Below are 23,165 nucleotides of genomic sequence, written 5' to 3' on the forward strand. Positions count from 1 at the left end.
TGCTGATGACAGCTTCTTCCTTGCAGGCGAGTAGCGTGGACACTCGCATAAAACGTGGTGTATCGTCTCCGATGTGCCGCACGTTTCGCACTCCTCCCTTGCTGCCATTCCTATTAAGTACGAGTAAGCATTTGTGAATGCCACCTCCAGCCAGAGACGGCAAAGAAGAGTTGCGTCAGACCGTGGGAGGCCTAGTGGAAGGGGACGTTGCAGGTGCGGGTCAAAGCACCAATGCGTGCACATGTGAAATCTTCTGGAGACCATTGGGCGATAGCTGTTTCCCGGGCAAGAATGCGGAGGACCCTAGCTGCGTCCGTCCTAGACAATGGGATGAGTACAGTTGTCGCTGTTTGATGCGCCAGCCGGGCGGCAGCGTCTGCACTTTCGTTGCCGACAATGCCGCAGTGGCTCTGAAGCCACAGTAGGGTGACATCATGACCCGCCTGGGCAGCACGGTCGTACACCATTCTTATTTCTGTCAGGAGCTGTTCGTGAGGTCCCCGGCACAGCGCTGTCTGAAGTGACTGAAGTACAGGCTTCGAATCACAGAAGATAGCCCATCTGCGGCACGAACTTTGCTCGATGGTGTGAAGAGCGCTACGGATGGCCGTAAGTTCTGTAGCCGTGGATGGAGAATATTCAGAGTTGTACTAATTCCCGGGCCCTGAAAATTCGCGTGTTAGTTCCCACAAGCTGTCGTGCTGTAAGAAAAGTCAGTCAATTCTGAACGTTTCACCTTGTTTTTCAGGAGACCCTGATTTCCGATGACTTCCCTGAAGACCCGGCTTCCAACGACGGCGTCCAGCGCGCTCAGAGGGTCGTCCAGCAGGTACACGTCGCTATGGCTGTACACGGCGCGGGCCAGCGAGATCCGCTGCTTCTGGCCACCGCTCAGGTTCGTGCCCTGTTGGCGCGCATGCGTACAAAAGATAACTCGGCTATGGCAGGGGAAGTAAGCCAACCTAACGCTACGTGAATAAGCGATGCTGGGGGTGATTATTTTTTTTGTGTACTGGATCACCTAGAACGTCCCTGTTAGGTTCACGTTGTGGCACAGCGCAAATGACAATGCGCGAAAAAAAGGAACACGGACGAGCACTGTTTCTCAACTTGTATATAGCCTTGCGTAGATAGTCGTGCTAGGCTATGTAAGAAATATATTCTGTGCAGCGCGAGGGTCGTCAAGCGAAACTCAACTGCAAATTGACATCTCCCTATTTTTATGCATAAAAGCGTCCAGCAGAACGTACGCAGGAAAAAAAAGATTATCGAGGTTGAGGCTGTCGGCTTTTGCTTCTGGACACCGCTTATGCAACTGGCCTTAAACTTCATAGCTCTTTGTCCGCGTTAAAGCGAAAATTAATGCCCCAAACTCCACAATGATGGTGTTAATTTATTTGTCATTCGCTTTCTTTAATTTGGTCAGCAGGCCCTGCCGGACACAATATTCTCCAGCCAAGTAAAAAGTGTTCCTGAAGGCAAGGCAGGGTAAAGCGGGTACATCAGGACGGCCACATGCGCATTATAGTCGGCAGCCTTGAATTCAGCGAGAAGGGAACGGCTCAGGCCTAGGAAGAAGAGGTGTGGTTTCTCGGGCTTAGTAGATGTTACCAATTGTTTTATAAATGCTGTGCTGTAGCCTGAGTTACAGACATTGTACCCACAGCTGATGTTCATTTTTGGAGCGTATAACCAGGAAGGGGAGGCATGGACACAATATTAGCGTGATAGCTAGATGAACGGGGCACTTGGTCTCTCCACCGGCGCTGGACTATGTCGTTGTGGTATGAATAAGGTGGTTTGTTGAGCCCTCCAGAATGTTTCATCGCACTATTCTCACACAAATTAAAAGTCCTAACTTATTTCTTATTTTATTTCTTTCTTTGCCTTTGCCCTACTGTCTTTCGGAGCTTTTGTTTCGAACCTACCCCTTTGCCCGCCGAGTATCATGTCTGTGTCTAAGATCTGGCAAACATCTTGGCTTTCTCTTCTAACAAAGAACTTTGTCCCTCTCTCTCCCTCCCAACCAAACTTCTCAGTCTTAGCAACCGGGTATTAAAGAAAGGAATATAGAGACGTGGTATCGCAAAAAAAGCATGTTCGCGAATTTGTCGCATGCTTTATGAAAGTTTTCTATGAATTTATTTTTTCGTGTAAGTGATGTTCTATGGGTCACACAAGAAGATTGTAATAATTATCGTCTGCAAGCGCGCTATGAGGCATACAAAACAATTTTTAGCTGTGCACGCATTTTCGGTGGCCAACCAAAAGAACCAACGAACTCATGAGATTTATGAAGCGTAGAATATTCCAGAACGCAGCGACGCGAGCGGGAGTCCTCCGTGCTGACAACATATATAACTATGGAAATAAACTAGATACATGTCACATTTCTTATACTAGGAGCTTTATGTTTACTCACACACTTTAGGTTTGTGTCCCCGTTTTAGGTGTCTTTAAAGCCGTTCATGTAAATAAAGCATTGGTTGTTAGTTGGCGCTTCGCCATGTTGGTCCACCTTTGTCGTGTCCATGCCAAAAATCTACAGTGTGAACATTTTTTTTTTCACACTGAGACTGTTAGGCGGGAATTGGTGAGGTTTGATGCGCTCTTAAAAGACATGACATTGGCCGCGTGACGGAAGTAAATCGATTGCCACAAAATTTATTTTTTCATCTGCATGGCACAAAGAGACGCAAGAAGTTAAAAACAGAAAAAAATCGCGGATAGTATGTGCAGTCTCTCTCAGAATTTTGTAGGCAACGTCGACTTTGGCTGTAGCAGGTGCGCGGCGGAGCAGAGGCACTGCGGTTGCTGCTGTCGGCTGGCTGCACGGCTAAAGAGAGCGCAGAGGAACTTTCTCTTTTGCTTTCATAGTGCGGCCGGAACCACAAGTGCGCTGGAAGTGCCCGCACTGTGCGAAGTGCCTGCTTTCAGAAACCGGCCGCACGCCGCACTTATCGCGCTTTTAGTTACCGAGGAATAAATTTGTGAGTATTCGCACATAGGCTGCAGAAAGTCGAGTTAAATAAGTGCTACCATGCACGTTTCAACGTTCAGGTGGAGTGGAAAGCCCAATTTACGCCCTCTTCATACATGCCAACATACGAGGAACAAAAGCCCGAGTGCGCAGCGGGCGCTGTGAGGCAAGAGACCCCGACTGAGTGCTTGCAACGTGTACCAAAAAAGCCTGCTGTATTACCCGGAAAAACTCATTGCTGATGAGCATGGGTACCATGTAGATGCGATGACGGAGGAAAACACGGATGCGTTATCGAGATGTGACAATTAGCGCTTACTGCTTGAGCTTATCATCATATCCTGTTCGTATCCACTGCAGGGTGAATGTCTCTCTCAAAAATCTTGAGCCCCTATCGCGAGTTTGCCTGGCGCATTCATTTACCCACATTTCTCTAGTTCATCCCTCCACGGAGTTATTTTATTTGTTCATTCATTTCGAATACTGTTAGCCCGTTTTGGGCTGGTACAGGGTGGGAGGATTGACACATTTTGTCAACGCATCAAGCAATGAAACAAAATAAACGCATCACGAGAGGCCCATTTCCAACTTCCGTTCAAATGATTACACAGTCATTGCGCCATCAAAAATATGTGCATCAAGGGCATTCCAATCTTCTATTGTCTTAACAAGGGCAGAATATTTACAAGCATCAATTCTGGCATTGTAAGGCGTAAAAACATACGGGTGATTCACACGGGGAGAGACTCTGCCAGGGCGGAACAAATAGTAGTAAGTGTATTGATCTGAACTTAATACTTTTACGGTCTACTGGTATAGATATACAGTGGAATGGATGGTCGACTTGTTGTTCATCATCCTCGTTACATGACCTTCCGAACCCCGCTTGTTTCGCCTAATTTGAACCAGATAGTCTTCCACCCGAGCTCATTTTGTAATCCGTGCTACTGTTTTCTCATCTCTAAATGTGACTCCCTCCCAGCATTCTTGAAAGTAATTATAACTGCTCGGCGGGTTTAGAGTACAGGAAAGATGTTGTTATATTTTCGCGTGTTGATCACAGGTGCAATATCCTACCTTCTCTCCAATTTCGGTCATGTCTCCCGACTGAAATTTGTTGATGTCGTTCATGAGTTGACAGCTTCGAAGTACACGCTCGTATTTTCTCGGATCCATCCTCTTGCCGTAGAGAATGTTGTCTCGCAGCGTCATGTTGTGCACGTTCGGAAGCTGAGGTACGAACGCTACGCGGCCCTGAAATAAGAACAAGATCAAAACACTTGTGAGCGTCATTGTGTGATAAGGTTGATTGGTTGACTGTGGGGTTGTAACGTGCCGATGTCTACCTGGGCTATTAAGCGCGCCGTAGTGAAGGGCTCCGGATTAATTTTTGTCACACGGGCGTGAAATTTAGACGAATATTGGCGTGTTCTACACTCTTAGTCGCGTCCCGGATAGCGTCCTATTTATATACGGTTGGCAGCCTCAATACCGTGATATAAGAGGCCCTGACAGACTTCTTTTCCGTGACAAAACCTCAGGTGGTTACAGCATGCTTATATGCTGCGCCAACGACCCGTGTCACGGCTATATACTAGCGGACAGCCTGACGCCAGGAAATAAATAAAAAGAGGGGGGCAATCGTGACGCTCCGAGCGATATGTGTTGCTTGCGGCGCATGCGCGTATTCCCCCTCACACAATGGCCCGCAACCTTCCTTTGCGGCGGCCGACGACACGCGCCCGACGACGCGGCGACAGCCGAAAAACATTAAAAAAAAACTTGCGCGCACATGCGCAGTAGGAGTGGAAAAAAGTTCGTGCGTGGCGAGTTGTGGTCCGGTAATTCGTCTTTAGCGCGCGTGCGCAGTATGGAGGAATTTCAGCACGGAGCAGGTTGGGGTCCCGCGCTTTGACTCATGCTCTGTGTAGTTCATACTCAGTTCCGAGCGTTCACACTTGACCACGTTCGCTTCCGCTGACATCAAATGTGTGCATCGAAATCAGTGTAACAGGAGAAGCAACTGCGAATGCAGTTGCTTCCCCTGTTAAACCGACCCTGCTACACCGGCCACCGGGAACGCAAGCCAAGCAGCGGGGCCATATCAAGCCGGCTGGTGTGTGTATTAGGGGCATAGCCTGGTTGAACACGAGCGGATAGGTAAGTCCCTGGATTTCTTTTTTAAGTGCGAATGCACTTTATAAGCGACCCCAAACCATCCACCGCCGGCGGCGGCGGCGGCGGCGTCCGCAGTGCTCCTCTATATTTAAAAAAGAAACAGCATCCGGCGCCAGGTTTCGATCCGAGGACTTTGCGGCCGCAGCGCGACGCTCTACCGACCAAGCCACGGACGCGACGCTGATATCAGTGTTAGTGACGCGCCTTATATCTTTAACGCATTCAAACTACGTCGTCAGCGGCGTTATAGCGGCTTGATAACTGCGTGGTGTACACGTGATACTACAAACCCGATGGAAGAGATGGAAGAGAAGGCGGCGAGGCGGTGGGCTGCGGGGGCCGAGCGCAAGCGCCGCAAGCGGGCTGACAACCGCATTCGTACTTTCACATTCTCCCCCTCGGGGAAATGCGGGGGAATTTTTTTCGAGGGGTGGGCGAGCGCAGACTGTAAAAATTTGTGTTTGCAGACAATATAGCAAGGACCACAAAATTATGCCTTTTGCGTCGTCGTAAGAAGCCCGCGCCAAAACCGGTCTCCGATACCCGTGGTCGTACGGTAAATTTGACGTTCTTATAGAGAGGATTCGGTTTCCCAGTGCGGCGGCCGTTTTGGGATCCAGGAGGAAAACGAAAACGCTTGCGCATGTGGGGTACTTCCGTTGCCGTAATGAGTATACCGCGGTGCCATAAAGAATTTCCATTTTTACACACGTCCCATTTTCAAGTTCAAACCACATAAAACCCAGTTTGAATTTTGTATTTTTCAATATTCTATGTCCACTGCTTGCCATTTTCGGTAAGAGTAGCAAAAAGTTAGTTATAACGTTTTTTCGTAACCAGATTTTCGCGTCGTCGTTTCGGCTAGTGAATTTTTTTGCCCGTTGAGTAGTCTGGATCCTGTGGCGATTTGGAAACTTTCTTACGGTGCGTTTAAGTGGTAAAGTTTTCACATGAAGCAATATTCATGAGTAACACCAGCCTCCATCTTGTTGTGTTCGGCAGAGCTGTCGTCTGTCTGGAGTGTCAACTCGCGGTTTGCAGAAACATGATGCAATGGCAGCGCAAACGCAGCGCGGCGCCGGCGTGGAGGTTGCTCAAAGCGGTGGCTTCTAATGTTGTTACTCAGCCTCCTGTAAAGGCGTTATACAGATGCGTTGGCTGTTGGTCGGTGCGTGCAGTTTACCTATGCTTTAGCAAAAGATATTGCTAGCAGTTTTATTCGATCTTTCATAAAATGTTTTGCCCCATACTATTGGTGGAAATTGTTTCATAAAAAGAAACTAGGGCACATTACCCTCCGCGTGTAACAGCGAAAAGGGTTTTTTTACGACGTACAATTGACGTGCCAGCGTCAAATAAAATTATGCCAAAGTTTTCTCGCACGCCTTCACACTGAAAAAGCGCTCGGCCTTCCTATGTACATGACGAAACGTCCTTTTGGAGAGCTTTTGAATATAAAGCAGAAAGAAAGAAATAATTGCCTAAACTACAGCGATGCACTTGCCTGATTTATGATATTTTCACATATCTGCTAAGGTGTTGGTGATACTTCTGCTGCGCTCCTTCAGGCTATACTGTTTTACCGCCGATAAATAACGCCACAATTTTGTACCTGGTCACTTTTTTAGCTGCTGTTTCTTTTCTTCACGCAGTGCCAACACAACAGAATGCTACACGTAACTCAAGGTTTTTGAAATGTTTACAACGCTGTTTCCATTCAAGTGCGACGAAATTCCAGAAGCAGCAGCTCCCGGGCCAAAGATTGCTGGGGGGATTCTACATAGGCCTTCTACATCATCGGAAGTGGTGTATTTCTACCCCCTCGTTTTCCCTTTCTCTCCCTGCGATACATATGTGGTGCAGGCTGGGAACCTCTTTCCCTCTCACAGTCACCTCACCTCACCTGAACCATAATTGAAGCCCGGAGAAAGTACTTTTTCTTTGTTTGGTAATATATTACATTAGGACATGAGGTATACCCGTCAGCTTTAGGCCAAACATTGGGCTTTATACAGTCAGCAGCCTGCAAAAAAGATTAGTTTCCTCCCTGTTCAGCAAGCTGCTGAAAATTCCATATATGAAAGAATAATTTTATCTTGACAGGTCCTTATTTGCTCTTCCACAAAAGAATATTTTCATTTGTGTGTTCCATAAGGGCAATCTGCTAATATTTGTATTTGTTATTTCAGTATAAGTATTTCGTGTTCGTATTTGTATTTTTGATATCAAATAAAAAGAAAACATCGTTCCTTGGACATGGTGTCATTCATGTAATTTTAATCTCACACTTGTGCATGGTCATGAATTCAAAATTGACAAAATACTTAAAATTTACATACCCAACTCAGCTCTCTGCTAATGTCCCAAGCATGTATGAGTAGACTATCACTTCGAGATCCGGATAGGTTTAAGGTATACAGATATTTGCTTTACAGCTTTGCTTGTAACATGGCATTATAAATATAGGGAGTTTTTTTTTTTAATTCGTGGTATGTGCATTGAGGCCTGATAGATCAGCTGGCAAAACACTGAGATTATAAAGGTAAAACCTCATTGCATGATAACTGAGGTCATGAAGGTGTTCCAGAAGTGCACAAGTCACAAATGTGTTAGTGCAATTACAGCCATTGTAACAAATTTATTGGTGGCAATGTTTTATACGGTCTAAACTTCAGATGCACAAGTGTGTTCATTACCAAGTGCTATGGTTTTGGTGAACGACCTTGAAAATGTTGAAAATGCTCAACCGTGACCTTGCGCTTCCGCGTACAATAATATAACTCGCTAATAACTGAAGCGCGAGTTAAATGAGGCCACTTAAAAAAATTGCAAAAATTAAGAGAATTGTCTACTAATGCTCAGCATTCTTATGACGCTTCTCTTGAGTGTGAGTCTTTTAGAGCCAAATTTCTTGAATTTTCTAAGTCCTGTCCGTCAAATAATCTCCATTTACACTATTATAACGATCACAGGTGTTACTGGCGCCAAATCTGTATTTTTTGTAAATAAAGGGCGTTACACGGCTCACCATTTCTCGTATTTGTTTATATTTTTCTTGGTTTTTCGTTTTTCAAAGTTATGTTCGGCCAATTCTCTCGATCTACGCTATGATAATAATTCCAAGTTTCCGCAAAATCTGCATTATTGTGGAAATGCAGGGTGTTATACTGTTTACCAGTCTGTCATTTTTTTATATTTTTTTTATTTTTTGGTTTCTCAAAATTTCGTTCGACAAATGATCTTTACGATACTATAACGATTAAAGGTGGAACTTCCGCGAAAACTGCATTTTTCTGGAAATGCAGGGGGTTACAAGTTACACGGCCGAGCGCCTATCCGATCTGCGCGAGAAAACGCTAAGATATTCTTTGTGTGCTCGCGATCACCAATTCTTCAGGCGACGCGGCAATTCTGCAGGCGTCGCGACACAATGTTATATAGAATGAGTAATTTATTATTGGTTCATTACATTACCAGAGACGTAATTTACTACCGCCCCATATTACAAAAATAAAGGTGAAGGCCTGTAACAGCACCATCAGAAGAGCTACGACGAGCAGAAAAAATTCAGTACACCATTTAATGCTTGGTATACTTGCCACTCGTGACCAAACAGCTCTTATGTTCAGCACGACAGTGCGCCTTACGTGCTAGTTATTTGCAAGCATTGTCATAGGGGGCACTTTCTGCCAATGGCCACGAATACTTTTGGTAACCAGGCAGAATACCTGTTATCGATTCCGTTTGCATCGATTGAAGAAATCCCCGCACGGCGCATCATACTGTTGGAACGGGCACACAGCATGACAAAAGGTTTCCGCTCATACCAGAGTGCTTAAATTCCCGCAAGCCGTAGTGTTATGCTTCTTTGGTAGAGCGATTCAAAAACGGTGGTCTAAAGAACGCCACTCGCCACCGAATGTGTTATTTAAGACTCCTGCTTTACGCGCAAGAGCATGCAGAATACTTATAAGCCCATGTTTGCACTCCTCAGCAGCCTGTGGGGTGTGGTGCAGTGGTTATGATATCCGCCTCTTGATGCGTTGTAGTAGACCTAGGTTCGAGTCTCCGTAGGGTTGTGTGTATGTGCCTATGTGCACTGTGTGTGTCTCGTATGATGTAACGTGTGTTAGAGCATTCGTCACGGGATGCTGACGTTGACCTGGCAATGCGAGCAAAAAAAAAAAAAAACCGGATAAACTGGATTCTGGCCGATTGGCTGGTTTTTTCTTCTTTTTTTGGTGGAAAGCAACAAGGCCGCTTATTTGAGGGGCCGTATGATTTGCGGGCCGCTTCGTAAGCGGGAATAGATTAGCATAACGGGCCGCGTAAAACAATTACGGCCAGTGGCCTGCCGAACACACGGCCCGGTGTTTAGGTGGCCCGCTGGTTAGGTGGCCCGCTGGTTAGGTGGCCCGCTGGTTAGGCGGCCCTCAATACGGCCGCTTAAACACCGGGCCGCGTGTTCGGTGGGCCGCATGTTTGGCGGGCCGCTTGCGCGCGAGGCCGCCTGAACCGCCGCTTTATAAGCGGCTTTAAAATGACGTGGCGGCCCGCCTGCATGCGGGTCGTATAACCAGGAATTGACTGAGAGTGTAGTGTCAACAAATAGAATACGTGTTTTTACCTGTAATTTTGAGTTTTAACAATTAAACCGATGTTTTCTTGAGCGGCCACATTAGTACGTGTGGAGGAACTCTGGCTTCCCACATAGGAAAAAAGTTTATGAGGTTATGATGTGACGTAAAGCGAATGCGCAGAATCAGCTGAATTAGAATGCGCCCGTTCCAGCTTGTAAGGCGGCCTCTTATTCGGTTTAAAAAGCTTAGCCGAGAAGCGCGGAGAAAGCAAACTTCCCAGATGATCGTGCTTGTGCAGCCGAGTTCATCCTGGAACGTGCCCCGTGCAAAAGGAGAGAGCCTGGAGGAGAAGAGAGATCACAGAGAGCAGTGGGTGATGCGCCATTTCGTCACTTTAGCTGAGCAGGCGGTGGGTGAGGCATCTGTCGTAGGCTCAGCATAATTTTTTGCGCCAAACGAGGACTCTTCTTGCAGGAGGGGGTCACGACGAGCCAGTCGGTGCATCGTGTTGACCAGGATAATTCGAAACAGCGGTAAAAACAGGACAAGAAAAGACCGCACATGACGCTGACTTATTAGTAGCGCTGTTTAAAAGCTCTGTTTTGAATGATCGTGAGCATGCACCAACTAGCCCGATTCACCGCCCTAACGTCTCGGTCAGAACACAGAAACGCGGATATAACCGCATCTCGAACTGCCTAGGCGCTAGCCACGAGATTCGCCGCTGGAGCGTTAGAGGTCGCCTTAGAGGTTAGAGGTAGTGTTTTTAGGCTCTGAATAACATTTTGCTCAAATGAGTCAGGGGAACTTTATGAAGCGGTGTGGGTTTTCAGAACACTGGTGCAGAGTTCACTGTGGGCAGGTAAAGCAGGCAGAAAGCCGCTCGGCTAGCCATGATGGTTCATGACGTGATGGTCCAGAGTAGTTGGTGGATCGCTGAGCAAAAAGCTTTGCGCTTAGAAAAAATTAGCAAGCGACGAACGGTGAAGTGAACGTGGCACAGAACAGGACGAAGTGGAGACTGCGAGTGCTTTAGTGCACATCACGCGCAATCCGGTATTGAACGTATTTTGAATTTCAGAGGCTGCTAACCAGCAGTAAGCGATACGTGGATGGGACGTGTCACAGATGCCTAAATATGTCCTTTCAGGGGGACGAACATCCCTTCCTAAACGCTGTTTACGCGTAGTCTTCTTCCCTGTCTTCAGCTAATGACCAGCTCTCGCTACGGTGTGCCCTTAACCGGCGTTTTCCGTAGTACCGAAGTTGGTGTCCACGTTTCCACGGAGTGGCCCTCGAGCACCTTTAGATGTTTACGTGGACATTTTCCGGGACGAAAGATGCCTGTGGCTGCGTTTTTCTGTCCGTTTTTCTCCTGACCGGCGGTGTGCAAGTGATGGGCAGCTGGCTGACAACGTTTCCATGGTGCGTATGGTTTTGAAGCTTTTGCATCCAGATGCTCACGTGGAAGAAGAGAAGTAAAAAAAGTGTAGCCTAACTATTTTAAAAGACGTCTGCGGATAACCAAATACGTGAATATTCTTGGTCGATTAAACATAATGAATAGGAGTTCGGGAACTTCTCAGAAAAATTTCTTTACCAACTTATGTTTATTGTGTCGCGTTAAAAGCTCCGTGTCGCCGAAAAGCCGACGTCATCCAAACATTGGCGTGTGTGAAACCCCCGCCATTAGGCACTGCCGGAGGATGACGTGAGGGCAGAAGAGAAAAGATTTCACTGCTCATAATGTATTTATGCGATGTGAACGGGGCCAGATATATGCTATCGCGTTGCACGACTAAAGCTTAACAGTCCTCTAAATGTTTCTTGTACTTACCGAGCACGTAATGTTGCCCTTGGTGACGTACATGTCCCCCAGAATTGCAGCCAGCAGGGACGACTTGCCGCTTCCGACGAAACCAACGACGCCAACCAGCGAACCGGGCGCCACCTCGAGCTCGATGTCCGAGATGACCGCCTCCGCTTTGCCATCCACCGGTTTGCTCCACGACAAGGAACATCTGTGCATCCTCACGTAACCTGGAAACGTGTGCACCGCAGGTACCAGGACGTTCGTTACGAGGACATTTAATGTCGTTTACGTGTTCATAAATGTTTTACTATGGTGCTTGCTGGGAAACCAGGAGTCGGTAAGTTAATGGGCTAAATTTTCTTTCTGGGTGAACTGTACAACACCGGTACTGAATACGCAAAGTAAAGCCGTGGCGAATCAGCTACCAGATTCGAAGAGGACCATTATACAGAGGCCGTTACGAAATCATGGTTATAGATGTTTAAATTAAAGTGCTTCTGTTTTTCTAGTTACAACGTAAGACCTTCGAGCAGTTTCATAAAGAAACTTGCAGAGGGCGAACAGACTTCATTGTCATTCCTTTTAAAGACACGTGCACCTCGCGGGAATGTCCTTGCAAATCTGAGTAAATAAAACATGGCCCATCCCTCGAATGCCTGCGCGGCTTAAACGAAGTGAGATGTGGGCAAGTTGGTAAATGTTTATGATTAGTTTTTAGCGCACGAAAGATGACGCAAAATGTACTAACCGACAGACAGCACTGTGCGGTCAATTCCAAATTTTGTTACCGCCATTATAAGACATTAAAGACACTTAAATACTGCGATGAGCTTGTGTGAATAAGTTTCAGCAAACATCGAAAAGAGAAATTTCTGAAGCCTACGTGATAAACAAGATGGGGGATAAATGATTTAGGAAGCCCTCAAAGGGGTCTATTTTCTTGCGAGATCGACTATCTGTATCATAAGAGTGCGCACCTGCCGTCATTTCTCTTACATGTGTCTTTGGAGCATTACCACATGGTGCATTTTCTGAGCATTATAATCGTCGTCGTAAACGCAAAAACAGCGTAGTTGATAGAGTGCCCCTGTCCTATCAATGTCAATTAAAGCGGAGAGTTGGACGAATTGGTTATTGACTGTACGTACGTGTGTTTCGTCTTTTGCTTCTTCGTCAAGTGTTAAAGTTAGTTAGCAGTATGAGTTCATTAGCGTATCCATGCCTTTTTCCTGAAGTCCTGCTTGGCGCTTAAACGTAGCTATTATGATTATATACCGACTAACTTGTATCGACACATTGAACAGTTCTCTACCGGATGCTTGTGTTTCAACGAGAAAATTTATATAACATACATAAATTTTGCTCACTATGTAAACGCATGCCGATATCAAATAAAGCCACCTTCCAGCCATAGCCCGATCAATCTGTTCACCGTCTTGTCCCTGAACCGCGCTAAACTTCGTTTTTTGTATACACCACCTTTCTTCTCAGTCGACGGGAAGTCGGAGTCACCCCTGGGTTCCTTATGCTCGTCGGACGTGCAGAAATCGGCAATTCTATTCAGGCCCACGGATGCCTGATGGTAAGAATAAAAGAAAACGGAAGGAATGACACAGGTAAAGTTAAAAACAACAAGGAATGCGGGTGTTAGGGGTAGGATAAGTATAAATGGGCTTTTATGTTTTCGTTAAATGTTTATTTTTTGTTGTCCTAAGGTTGAATGGGATAAACGTGTGCACAAAAAGCCATGTTTATGGTTTTTTACAAAATAATGTTTACAAAAAGTCCACAATTTATCAATGTTTTTAATCTTTGCGGTACGCTGTTATCGATAAAGCGAGCCTTAAATTTCGTTCAAAATAATTCTAAACGTTTTTATAGATGTCCTGCAAATTCGGTCAGAGAGGTGTTTTTTTCGACCAATTTTCTCATATTTTTCCCCCTAGAAAGCTAGGTCAAAACCTGCTTACTGTATTTTACCGCTCGCTCAATTGGCTGTCGAAACCACTCACATAAACACCTACCAACGATATCCTGACATACTCTATAAAGTAGCCATTTATTCACTTAAACTCATCCTCGCACGGGTACTCTGAATGCTCATCCTGTATTGTATCCTTCGCTACGACGCCCCGGACTGAAGCATGATCCAAGGCTGAAAAAAGGCAAATTCACACTGCCCAGGGAGAACTCGTGTGGTACCAGTTTGTTGTCTCGGTACTAATCCTTCCCCCCGTTCTTAATCCCCCTACTTGCACCACGAGTCCTCCTGCTCAATAATAGGATTCCTTATACTATTACTACTACTCTACCGGGCTATTGGTTGCTGTTGTAATTGCAGCTGGCTAATGAACTGAGGGGGTTTGTTTTTAGGTTACACATTCATCCTTAACGTTAGGTTAACTAGTGTTAAACCTAACGACGGCCCAAGCCACCTCAAACTCACTGCACGCCAAATATTGGGTACCGGCTGGGGACGTTATGCCAGAAGCGTAGCGTGAGACTAACTTTGTTGAACCGGTTTCGAGCTTCTGAGGGTTGAGGGTTATTTATTTAAACCAAAAAAGATTTACATACAATGTACACAGGGACCCAACAATGTTGTCAAAGGGTCCCAACCAAAAAATACTACACTTTTATAACAAGATGGTACTGGCAATAGCAGCAACAAAAAAAAAAGGATAAAAATGAAGAACAAAAATCACGCTATCACATGCAATTTTCAGACATAAGATGTTGCTTGACACGTTTTTTAAACACTATAAAAGAATTAAGGTTCTGAGTTTCGGCATTCAGACTATTCCAGGAAGTTGCTCCTGTAAATTCTAGTGTGTTTTTTCCATAATTGGTACGAATTTTAGGCAACAGAAGACGTTGTGGGATCGCATCAGTGGATCGATGAGAAGGTTGCAAGCAAACAGTGTTTATATTTAATTTGTGTTGAGGAATTTGGAACACGAGTTGCGCTATGTTATACGCTACTAAATTATAAACATTAGGTACACCAAAAAATTCAAACATATTCACTATTTCATTACTTCTACAACGTAAAACAACGCGAAGTGCTCGTTTTTGTAACTGAAGAATAGGCAACAGATGTGTTTTATATGTGCAGCCCCAGACTACGATACCGTAATTTATGTGACTGTGTACGAATGCATAGTATAAGTTGACAAGTATATCCGAAGTAAAAAAATGTCGACATCGCGCAAGTAGATGCAATCCATAAGACGCCTTTTTTATGATTAAGCGTATATGATCAGTGAATTTTAAATGAATATCAATAACAATACCTAAAACATTTGTGTTGCTAGTGCGTGCAATAACCGACGAATTATAAATAACAGGGGATAGCTCTTCTACTCGTTTGGCCTCTGAGTGGAATAATATGTAAACTGTCTTTTGAGGGTTAAATTGAATGGCATTAGCTGAACACCATGAATATACGGTTGCTGATGTTGTCCCTTGGCAATTAGTCTGAAAGGGCATGCGGGGGTCGTATCCAATTGGAGTTCCGACGACAGCCTCGGATCATCCTCATTGGAAACGGTGACTTAGAACAACTAAAGCGCTAAGTTGGGAGAGTTAGTTACTAAGGAATTAATTGTACTAGAGAACATTAAGACAGGGACAAAGCTAAAGAGGAGACGAAACACACGCTAGAACTTCATCTCAGTTTATGCCACAGAAACAGGGAAACACCGAAATGTACATGATATTTGAAAGGGGTATCATACAAAGCCGCGAAAACAAACAAAACAGTATCACTCATATCGCAGGCCACATTACAGCGTCGGCCCATATCACATGGCGTAAATTAAGCCCACACGTGTGTACAGCATTCATCGATCTACTTTTGCCAAACCACTTTTTGCCAAACAGGTCAAGCGATGCGCGAGTGACGCTCAGGCAATAAATGCTGTTAATTAAATTTCTATCTGGTAGTAGCAGGATGGGTCAGCAACCTTAGCTCGTGCGGAGTAAAATCACGCATCCATCTATAGCATGCTTCATGCTATCTGCAACAAACTGAATCAAAAAGAGCGCAAGTCTGCCAAAATTTTTCGCGCACACGCCAAGCCCATATACCAGCTTTATATGTAAGTAACTGTTGGCTGCCGCTCTTTGGATTTTTAGGCCTTGTAGGTGTCGTAGGCGTATAGTTTCATATTTACATATACTAGCAGGAAATCTGGCGCTGCAGTCGCGGGCCGTCGTGTGCGCCGCCATTGCTGCTAGCGACATTCCTCGCCTACTTAGCTTTGCTTCACACGGCTTCTTTTTTTCTTGAAGCCGAAATCAACAAAAGAAGGTAACATGGTTTTTTTGTTCATCTTGCATTAGGCTACTAATTTATCCCTGAGAAATAAATCCTTCTGTAGCTTTAATTTTATAAAAACAAAACAAATTTGATGAAGCTTCTACAATAATATTGTGCTTTTTCGCAGCCAGAGGCAACTCTCCAGCCTGTTCATGAGCCATGCCACGGACAAGTGCAACGTGCCTGCCAGGTACATGACGGAATGCTCGCTGTAGTGCGGCTGCCCTAAACAGTGGCGCGAGGTTTCCCTCTACTAAATATTAGTATGAAAATCTATGGTCGTAGGGGCATGTTTTGCTTGACACAGCTGGTCTATTTGCTGTCCGTGATTTCGCAAAAGTATTACAGGGAAATTTTATTTTCGCTGATAAACTGCTCGGAGCGTGTTTTTTTGCCTCTCAATCTGGGTGCTGTCTACAACCCTAAACAACTAACGGCGGCTTCTCTTTTGCACGTTGCGTACACACATGAACTTCTTACCTGGCCGAACGTTCTTATTGCCTGGCCGCAAGTGTTCCAGGTCAGCTCGGTCATGTAAATGAGAGAGACGCAGGAGAAGGCCAACGATGGGGTCAGTGAGATGTCCGGCTCCAGCAGTGGCATGGTAGCAAACAGGATGATCATGAGCTGGAAGAGATTTGACAAGGTCTATTGGTTCAATGGCAATAGAACGGTTGTGACTTCAACCGAACAAAAGTTTACTGAACAGCATTACCCAAACACAGTAACCTATCAGTCAGTCCGAAGGTACCGCGTATGGCTCCCAATATTCCTCTTATTCCCGAGTAAGTGAAGGGCATATTGCCGTAAACTGTAACTTCTGCTCTGTTTACTTATGTGCTTTGTTGCCAGCGTCTGGCTGCGCTCAGCTGTCTTATCAAAGTTATGAGGGAAGCGCGCGTTTGAGTCTCTGTCTTTTGTATGCTGCGCAAGCTATCTGATTTCTCAGGAAGAGTATATCGGCTGTCATCGCTAGAAAAGAATGTTCATCTTTGATCGCCAATGTTCCAAATCTGATTCGATGGTTCTCGAAGGATTAACGCAGAAAGCTAAATGCTGGCAAGGAAAACACCACGTGATTCCATTCACCGACACTTGCCTACGCAAGTCACCTTGTTGACTGCTCCTTCAACGCGTGTGTATTCTTTGACTTGTTAGCAGAGCACAAGTTCGCTCCAACGAACTCTGTTTTTTGAAAAAACCTCCGTTGTCCTAGACTGCGTGACAATATTGTCGCAATAAACGAAGAACACACAAAGCACTCGTAAAACATTGAACAAGTGCCTGTGATTCCGACTTGAGAAGCGAACGGCCCTGAGTTCGCTCTCCAAAGCAGAAGAATTAGCCACAGCATTCTGTTTTCTTGGAGTGTGCTCGTTCCTGCATGTCCCGTGATACCGGTGATGGAGACTTGGCAACTAAAAGACGCAGGACAGTAGCACATCACTGACAGAAGTCGGTGCTATAGGAGTTTAGGTGGCCGCGTGACATTCAACCGTAAGCGGTGTAAGTGTAGCCCCAATTGACAGCCCTCAAAACCTTGGTACATTTACGCCCGCAACTGACAGAGAAATACATGAAGTTCGAAACACACTGCAACGATGTCATGACTCGAGAAGTGTGCCTCCATTATAAGCTTCAGTTAAATTTCGCGTGTAGTTGTCCCACCTGATTTTCCTGCGTCATCGAACATTTACGCACGTGTTATTTCTCGTCGTGGTCGCCCACCAGGTTTCAAAAACTGGCTTGTTGGCATCTCTCTCCCCAACAGCTACGTTTCCTTAAGGAGGCTGAGGAGTCGTTAGGGCTAATTTTCTCCCTGAGGAGTACACTGTCTGTTTATATCTCACTTTCCTGCACACGCATGCGCACAAGCACACACGCAGCCTTGTAACTAGCGCTGACTATTTCTATGTTTTAGGTTACTGAACACAGTAAACTAATAACCTCCAAGAACATTTTTTTATGTATAATGAGTTCATACATTCTTTGGTATGCTGGTTACTCACCTTAGAAGGGCCATGAAGACAAAATACAACGGTGTTCATTTCGAAAGCACTAGTCTTTGGCAACCCAATCGGATCCATCCAAGCCACGAAAAACGCTTTTTAACTGAGAAAACGCAAGCCTTAAAAATGTCAAATTTCTCGCTACAGTGACGTCATGGGCACTAGTGAAGTGATATGGGACAGCACTAAAACATAGTTAGCAGTATGCTGACCCCACGTTAGAATTCTACTGCTACGATCGAACCAAACCGGAGGCCCCACTACAATGGCCCAGTCATGCATCTTGGCGGTGCCTTGGGACCGCGGCCGACAATCGCCCAAATGAGATTTTGTGACGTCATAGAGAAGTCGCTAAAAAGTAGCTTTGGAGGCCCCACTGCTGCACTTGTTTTCTGTGATAACTCAGTTGTTTCTTTGAAGTTCGCGATGAAGCCGGCGGCATTTCTATCGGCACAAAGCAGACTTTTGCATCTACAAAACTTGTACAGTCATGGACAAATAAATTGCAAACACGAAAATATGCACCGAAACACCTAAAATTGACAAATACTGCTTGTGGAGGTCCCGTAATGGTGGGCTATTGGTATATACTTGAAAGCCCCATTTCCCAGCTTTGTTATTGTAATTAAGACACGCAGAAAGCCATCGCGCTACTTGGGTTTTGTGGTTCATATTTTCGTGATCGCGGTTGATTTGTCCATGACTGTGCATAGTTTCTCTTTGTGGCCCTTTGAAAGGCTCAGGAATCGTAGCCTCTCTTGCAGAGATTCTGTTTGCAGCAACAGGAAGCAAAAAAAAGTTCACGCATCTCCACAAAGTAATTCATGACGAGTGGGCGAAGCACTGGGAATCGTTCTTACCGTAAAACACCCGTGAGAGTGCTTACTGCTGCTAAAACAATTTCCAATCACAATACAATCCAATACAATTCAACTTATTCCAATCCAACTCCAAATCAATTCGATCCAATCCAATACAATTCAATGCTCCTCGCGCATGCGCAGCACGGCTCTCCAGGAGCACTCTCTCTCTCTCTCTCCCTCTCTCTCACTCTAACCCATAGAGTTTCATACTAATATATACTAGACGGGAATCTGGCGCTGCATTCGCGGGCCGCCGTGGGCGGCGCCATTGCAGCTAGCGACGTTCCTCGCCTCCTTGGCTTGGTTAGCCACATGGCTTCTTTTTCGTGTTGAAGCCAAAAGGGGTAACATTGTTTGTTCATCTTCTATGAAGCTTCTAAATAATCCCTGACAAATAAATCTTTCTGGAGCTTTAATTTTATAATAACAGACCAAATTCGATTAATTTTCTGCAGTAATATTGTTGCATTTTTGCAGCCAAAGCCGACTTTTCAGACTGTTCGTGAGCCATGCCAAGGACAAGTCGAACGTGCCTGCCCGGTACATGACGGCACGCTCGCTGAAGCGCGGCTCCCCTAGACAGTGGCGCCAGATTTCCCTCTAGTATATATTAGTATGAAACTCTATGCTCTAACCTTTTGTGAACCTTTGTTCACAAATGTTTTGATTTAAACGGTGCTGTGCCGTGAGCAGGGACGCCGGAAAAGCCTCAGCCTTAAGGTGTTTCGCCCCTAAAAGCAAGCAGGCGCTGAGGGCGCCGCAAAAGGAGCTATATATGCGTTTAAAAGAGCATAACCGCAGCGTCGTGCTGTTCCCTTAAGCCCAATTTTTCTCGCAAGACACGCACCAAGGAGCTTCCGGCGCTGTAGATGGAGTCGAGACAGGAGTCCAGAAGGTTAATCCGGAACAGCCACTTCAGCTGCGTCTCCCGGGCGCGAACCACGTTCTCTTGCAGGGCGTCCTCCCAGGCGTACATCTTGACAACTCGTATCGTCGACAGCAGGTCCGTGGTGGCTTTGAGCCGCTCGTCCCGTGCCTTGATCGCGTGGCTCTTGATAAAAATAATGCAGAACCGGGTATGGGTACCAGGTTGAGGGTAATGAAACACGCAAAAAAAGTTGGGAAATGAAACGCACGCGGGTAAAAACGGTGTGCACAGTAGGCTCAAAATGCAACACTATTTATCAGCTTAACCCGCCTCTTCCGTGAACGGGATTCAAAGTTTGATGCCATAAACCTTTAAAGAATTTGCTGACTTTGGGCTGTCCCTTCAGCCCTTCGTATGGCGGTAAGTGACAAATTCCCGAGGACACACTACAATGGGGGCGGGGCTTAACGGTAACGCAAAACGTATCCCTCGGCGCTGCGCCCGCCAGTTTTAGGCTTCCAGCGTCGTTCATTTTCATCAGTATTTTTTGAAAGGGGGGTGCTTAGTTATCATATTAGTTGTTTGCTCAATATACTCAAAAGTAAGCAAAAGTGTGAAAATTTCTTGTAGTGTTCGCTACCTGCTGTTTTCCAAAATTCACACTAGGTGTGAAGTCTACTTTCACCATTCATATTGCTCGCCGATGTTTTCACGAGAACTGCGAGAAATTTGTGTAGCACAGAGTTGCAACGTTTTTTTTGCTCGTGCTTTCCACATTACATTCTTTGAGACTTTTGACATGAGCTATATTTTGTTCATTCGTTCTTTTAAGCCTGCTAAAATGCGCGACGGAGACTAAGAAGACACAGTGACCGGAGGACATAGTGGTGGCCCTGCATTTTGTCTGTCTTCACCTTAGCCTCCGTCGTTGTTGCGCAGTAGCAGAATAAACAATTACCAAGTACCGCAGTTCACAGTACTTCTACATGCGTACCTACAGTTACGCGTGCGTGGCAGCAAAGCACGTGGCTGCCTCATAGCGACGTAGAATGAATGAATAAAATCTTTGATCAACGACAGGTAGCAGCGTTAGGGCACCCGTTCGATGGTAACAGACACAGACGTGGAGAAAACGAAATAATTCATATAAGTTAAAGCTGTGTCCTGGGAGTTATAATTTCGAAGTTCCAGCGGTAATGCAGCAGCACCTGTTCTTGATTAAAAATTTTGAATGATTCACACGAAAAAGGTAAAAATTTGTAGAAGCCCAGCGCTAAGAAAATATACGAATTGTTTTTGTAAATATCATGGTTGTAATGGTCTCTCTATCCGTGTGCACCTGCAGAGTTCTGCTTTTTTGTCTAAAGTTATCGCTTGCCTGACTGTGTGCAATTGTACTGTTTTTTTCAAGATGCCGATTGATTATGCGCGCTAATATATATAATGTTTGTGCTGTTGAACCCCGATGTGTATTATTATGTGATTTTTCTTGTACAGCTGGCTAAAAAAGTTTCCAAAGCAGTATTACAGAATAATTTTGACCCTTGAGCTATGTTTACCCGTGAAACAGCGAAATTTCTTGACCGTTTGCTCTCGCACATTCCTAATATTTACGTGTTGCGGTATGCTGTCCCTATAAACAGGGCTGAGGGTTTTAAAGCTGCCAAAAGCAGCTTTATTTTTTGCTCCCTAATGTCCTACTTAGAACATAAAATAAATACTATTATCATCATTAATTGGTGAAGTTGAAAGGGCAATCGAACTGCGCATCCTTGCAGTTCCATCTGCGACGGGCTGAGATAAAAATGCGGAAACTGGGCAATATTTAGGCCTGATAGCGAGCCTAACCTTCACCTCAAATGTCCCCAAACAGCGACGCTCACCCAGAGGCGCTTCTGAAGAACGGAGCTCCAGAAAGGCAGGCTGAGCACCACGATGAGGCCGGCGGCGCAGCAGAGCGACGGCCCGACGCCTGCGCGGGCAGCCAGCATCCAGAAGAGGAAGGGCAGGAAGGCCAGGCCGAAGATTGGCGCGAAAATGACCAGGGCCATGTTACCCAGCACCCAGCAGTCGACGCCGATCAGCGAAGTGATGTGGCCGGCAGGGTATCCCGCCTTGGAGCCGGCCGACATGGTGGTCACCTGGAACGCATCATGGCTGATGTAGTTGAGGAACAATTGCAACTGACATGTCTGCATGCTCCAGTCAAAAATTGAAAAGAAAAAGAAAACCAACGAGGAGGGCATTGATGGCTACCGTAACAAGACACCAAGGCCACGATAAGAATGAATGTCCAAACAAGGTCTGTTAGTGCAACGTACGCACGCAGTCACGTGCACACTATGCAATATATACACATATAAATACATACATACATGCATACACCTTTTCATACATAGCTATATACGTAGATACATACATACACTGCGTGCGATTTGTGTGCTTGCTTCGGGCCCAAGCAGACAGAATCTAGATAAGCACTGCTCGACAACATTCCTCAGATAGACACCACGGACCAAACTCATCCCAAGCATTCCAATATCACTACAAATTCCATCGTAGATTTTTACAAAACTTTCACAATTGTGTACATGAGAGTGCGTGTGATTGAGAGAGTGAGTGACAGAGTGAGTGAACGTTCAGTGAGGCGCAGAACCCCAAGAGCTACGGGTGTGTGGGGTACACGTGTTGTACTTATGAACGTGTGCTATTTTATCTTTCCCGTGTGTTTGATTTATCTGTTTTGCTACCATGAAACCGAAACAAATTTAATCACACTTTTTTTCTTGTGTGGTGGTCACTGCGTTGTTATGTTGCTCAACATGATGCGAAATCAAGGCGTTTTTAAATACCGTCATTCGACGACACTTTCCAAATGGTTTGAGCGAATATTACGTCGAAGGGCTGTAAACAGCCCATGCTGCTGCCCGTCTTCAAGTCCATCGTCTGACATGTATTGTATACACAAAGCTTGCAACCACACGAACGTTTTGTGACTTAAATGCATCAGGAAGAATGGAAGAGTTCAAATGAACAAGAACAGAAGCCCGAACACACATGTTTCAACCGCCAAGCTGTTTAGCAATTCGTTGATTCCGGCGGTTCACAATACTCAGTATAACAGCATCAAGAGACCACCGCAATCGGCAGGATTCGAACCTGCGTCTGGTAGATCAACGGAGTTAGATTCGGGCGCCTTACCCACTCGACTATGGCCGTGAGTTAGCACTCGCAAGTCAAACGGCTTACTCACTCGGCTGTGACTGCGGGGAGAGGAATCACACCACCTGCTCGACACAGAACACGTTATAGGGTGCAGGTTGCCCCTGCAGGCGCCTAGTTTAAGTGAGCGCGTTCCGTTAGTTCGTCCTGCTTCTTCGATTCACTTCTTCTTCGCCATTAAAGCAACAATAATGGAGTAAAGGTAGTTGCGGCAGCGAAGAAGACGCAAATCGGCTGTAATCGTTGACTTAAACCGTCGTGATTGTCGGGGAAGTTGCGTACTGCTTCGCTACCTTCAAGTCTTATGCGTTAGTGCGAGCTTTTTTTATTT

General features: G+C 45.6%; 1 protein-coding gene across 1 annotated transcript in view; it reads right to left on the reverse strand.

The window, feature by feature from the left end:
* The window catches only part of LOC144158457 (ATP-binding cassette sub-family C member 2-like), a 112,593-nt gene that overhangs the window by 34,036 nt on the left and 55,392 nt on the right, over window positions 1-23,165 (reverse strand). The window contains exons 10-16 of the mRNA XM_077689337.1: window positions 21,496-21,753; window positions 19,592-19,795; window positions 16,353-16,499; window positions 13,031-13,127; window positions 11,576-11,778; window positions 4,058-4,234; window positions 737-904 (exon numbers count right to left, since the gene is read on the reverse strand). Of these exons, the coding sequence (XP_077545463.1) occupies window positions 737-904; window positions 4,058-4,234; window positions 11,576-11,778; window positions 13,031-13,127; window positions 16,353-16,499; window positions 19,592-19,795; window positions 21,496-21,753 (1,254 nt within the window). The remainder of the gene's footprint in view (window positions 1-736; window positions 905-4,057; window positions 4,235-11,575; window positions 11,779-13,030; window positions 13,128-16,352; window positions 16,500-19,591; window positions 19,796-21,495; window positions 21,754-23,165) is intronic.

The sequence above is a fragment of the Haemaphysalis longicornis genome, unplaced genomic scaffold (assembly GCF_048455015.1).
Source record: "Haemaphysalis longicornis isolate Haplotype H1 unplaced genomic scaffold, Haemaphysalis longicornis Haplotype H1 scaffold_10, whole genome shotgun sequence".
NCBI classification, from domain to species: domain Eukaryota; kingdom Metazoa; phylum Arthropoda; class Arachnida; order Ixodida; family Ixodidae; genus Haemaphysalis; species Haemaphysalis longicornis.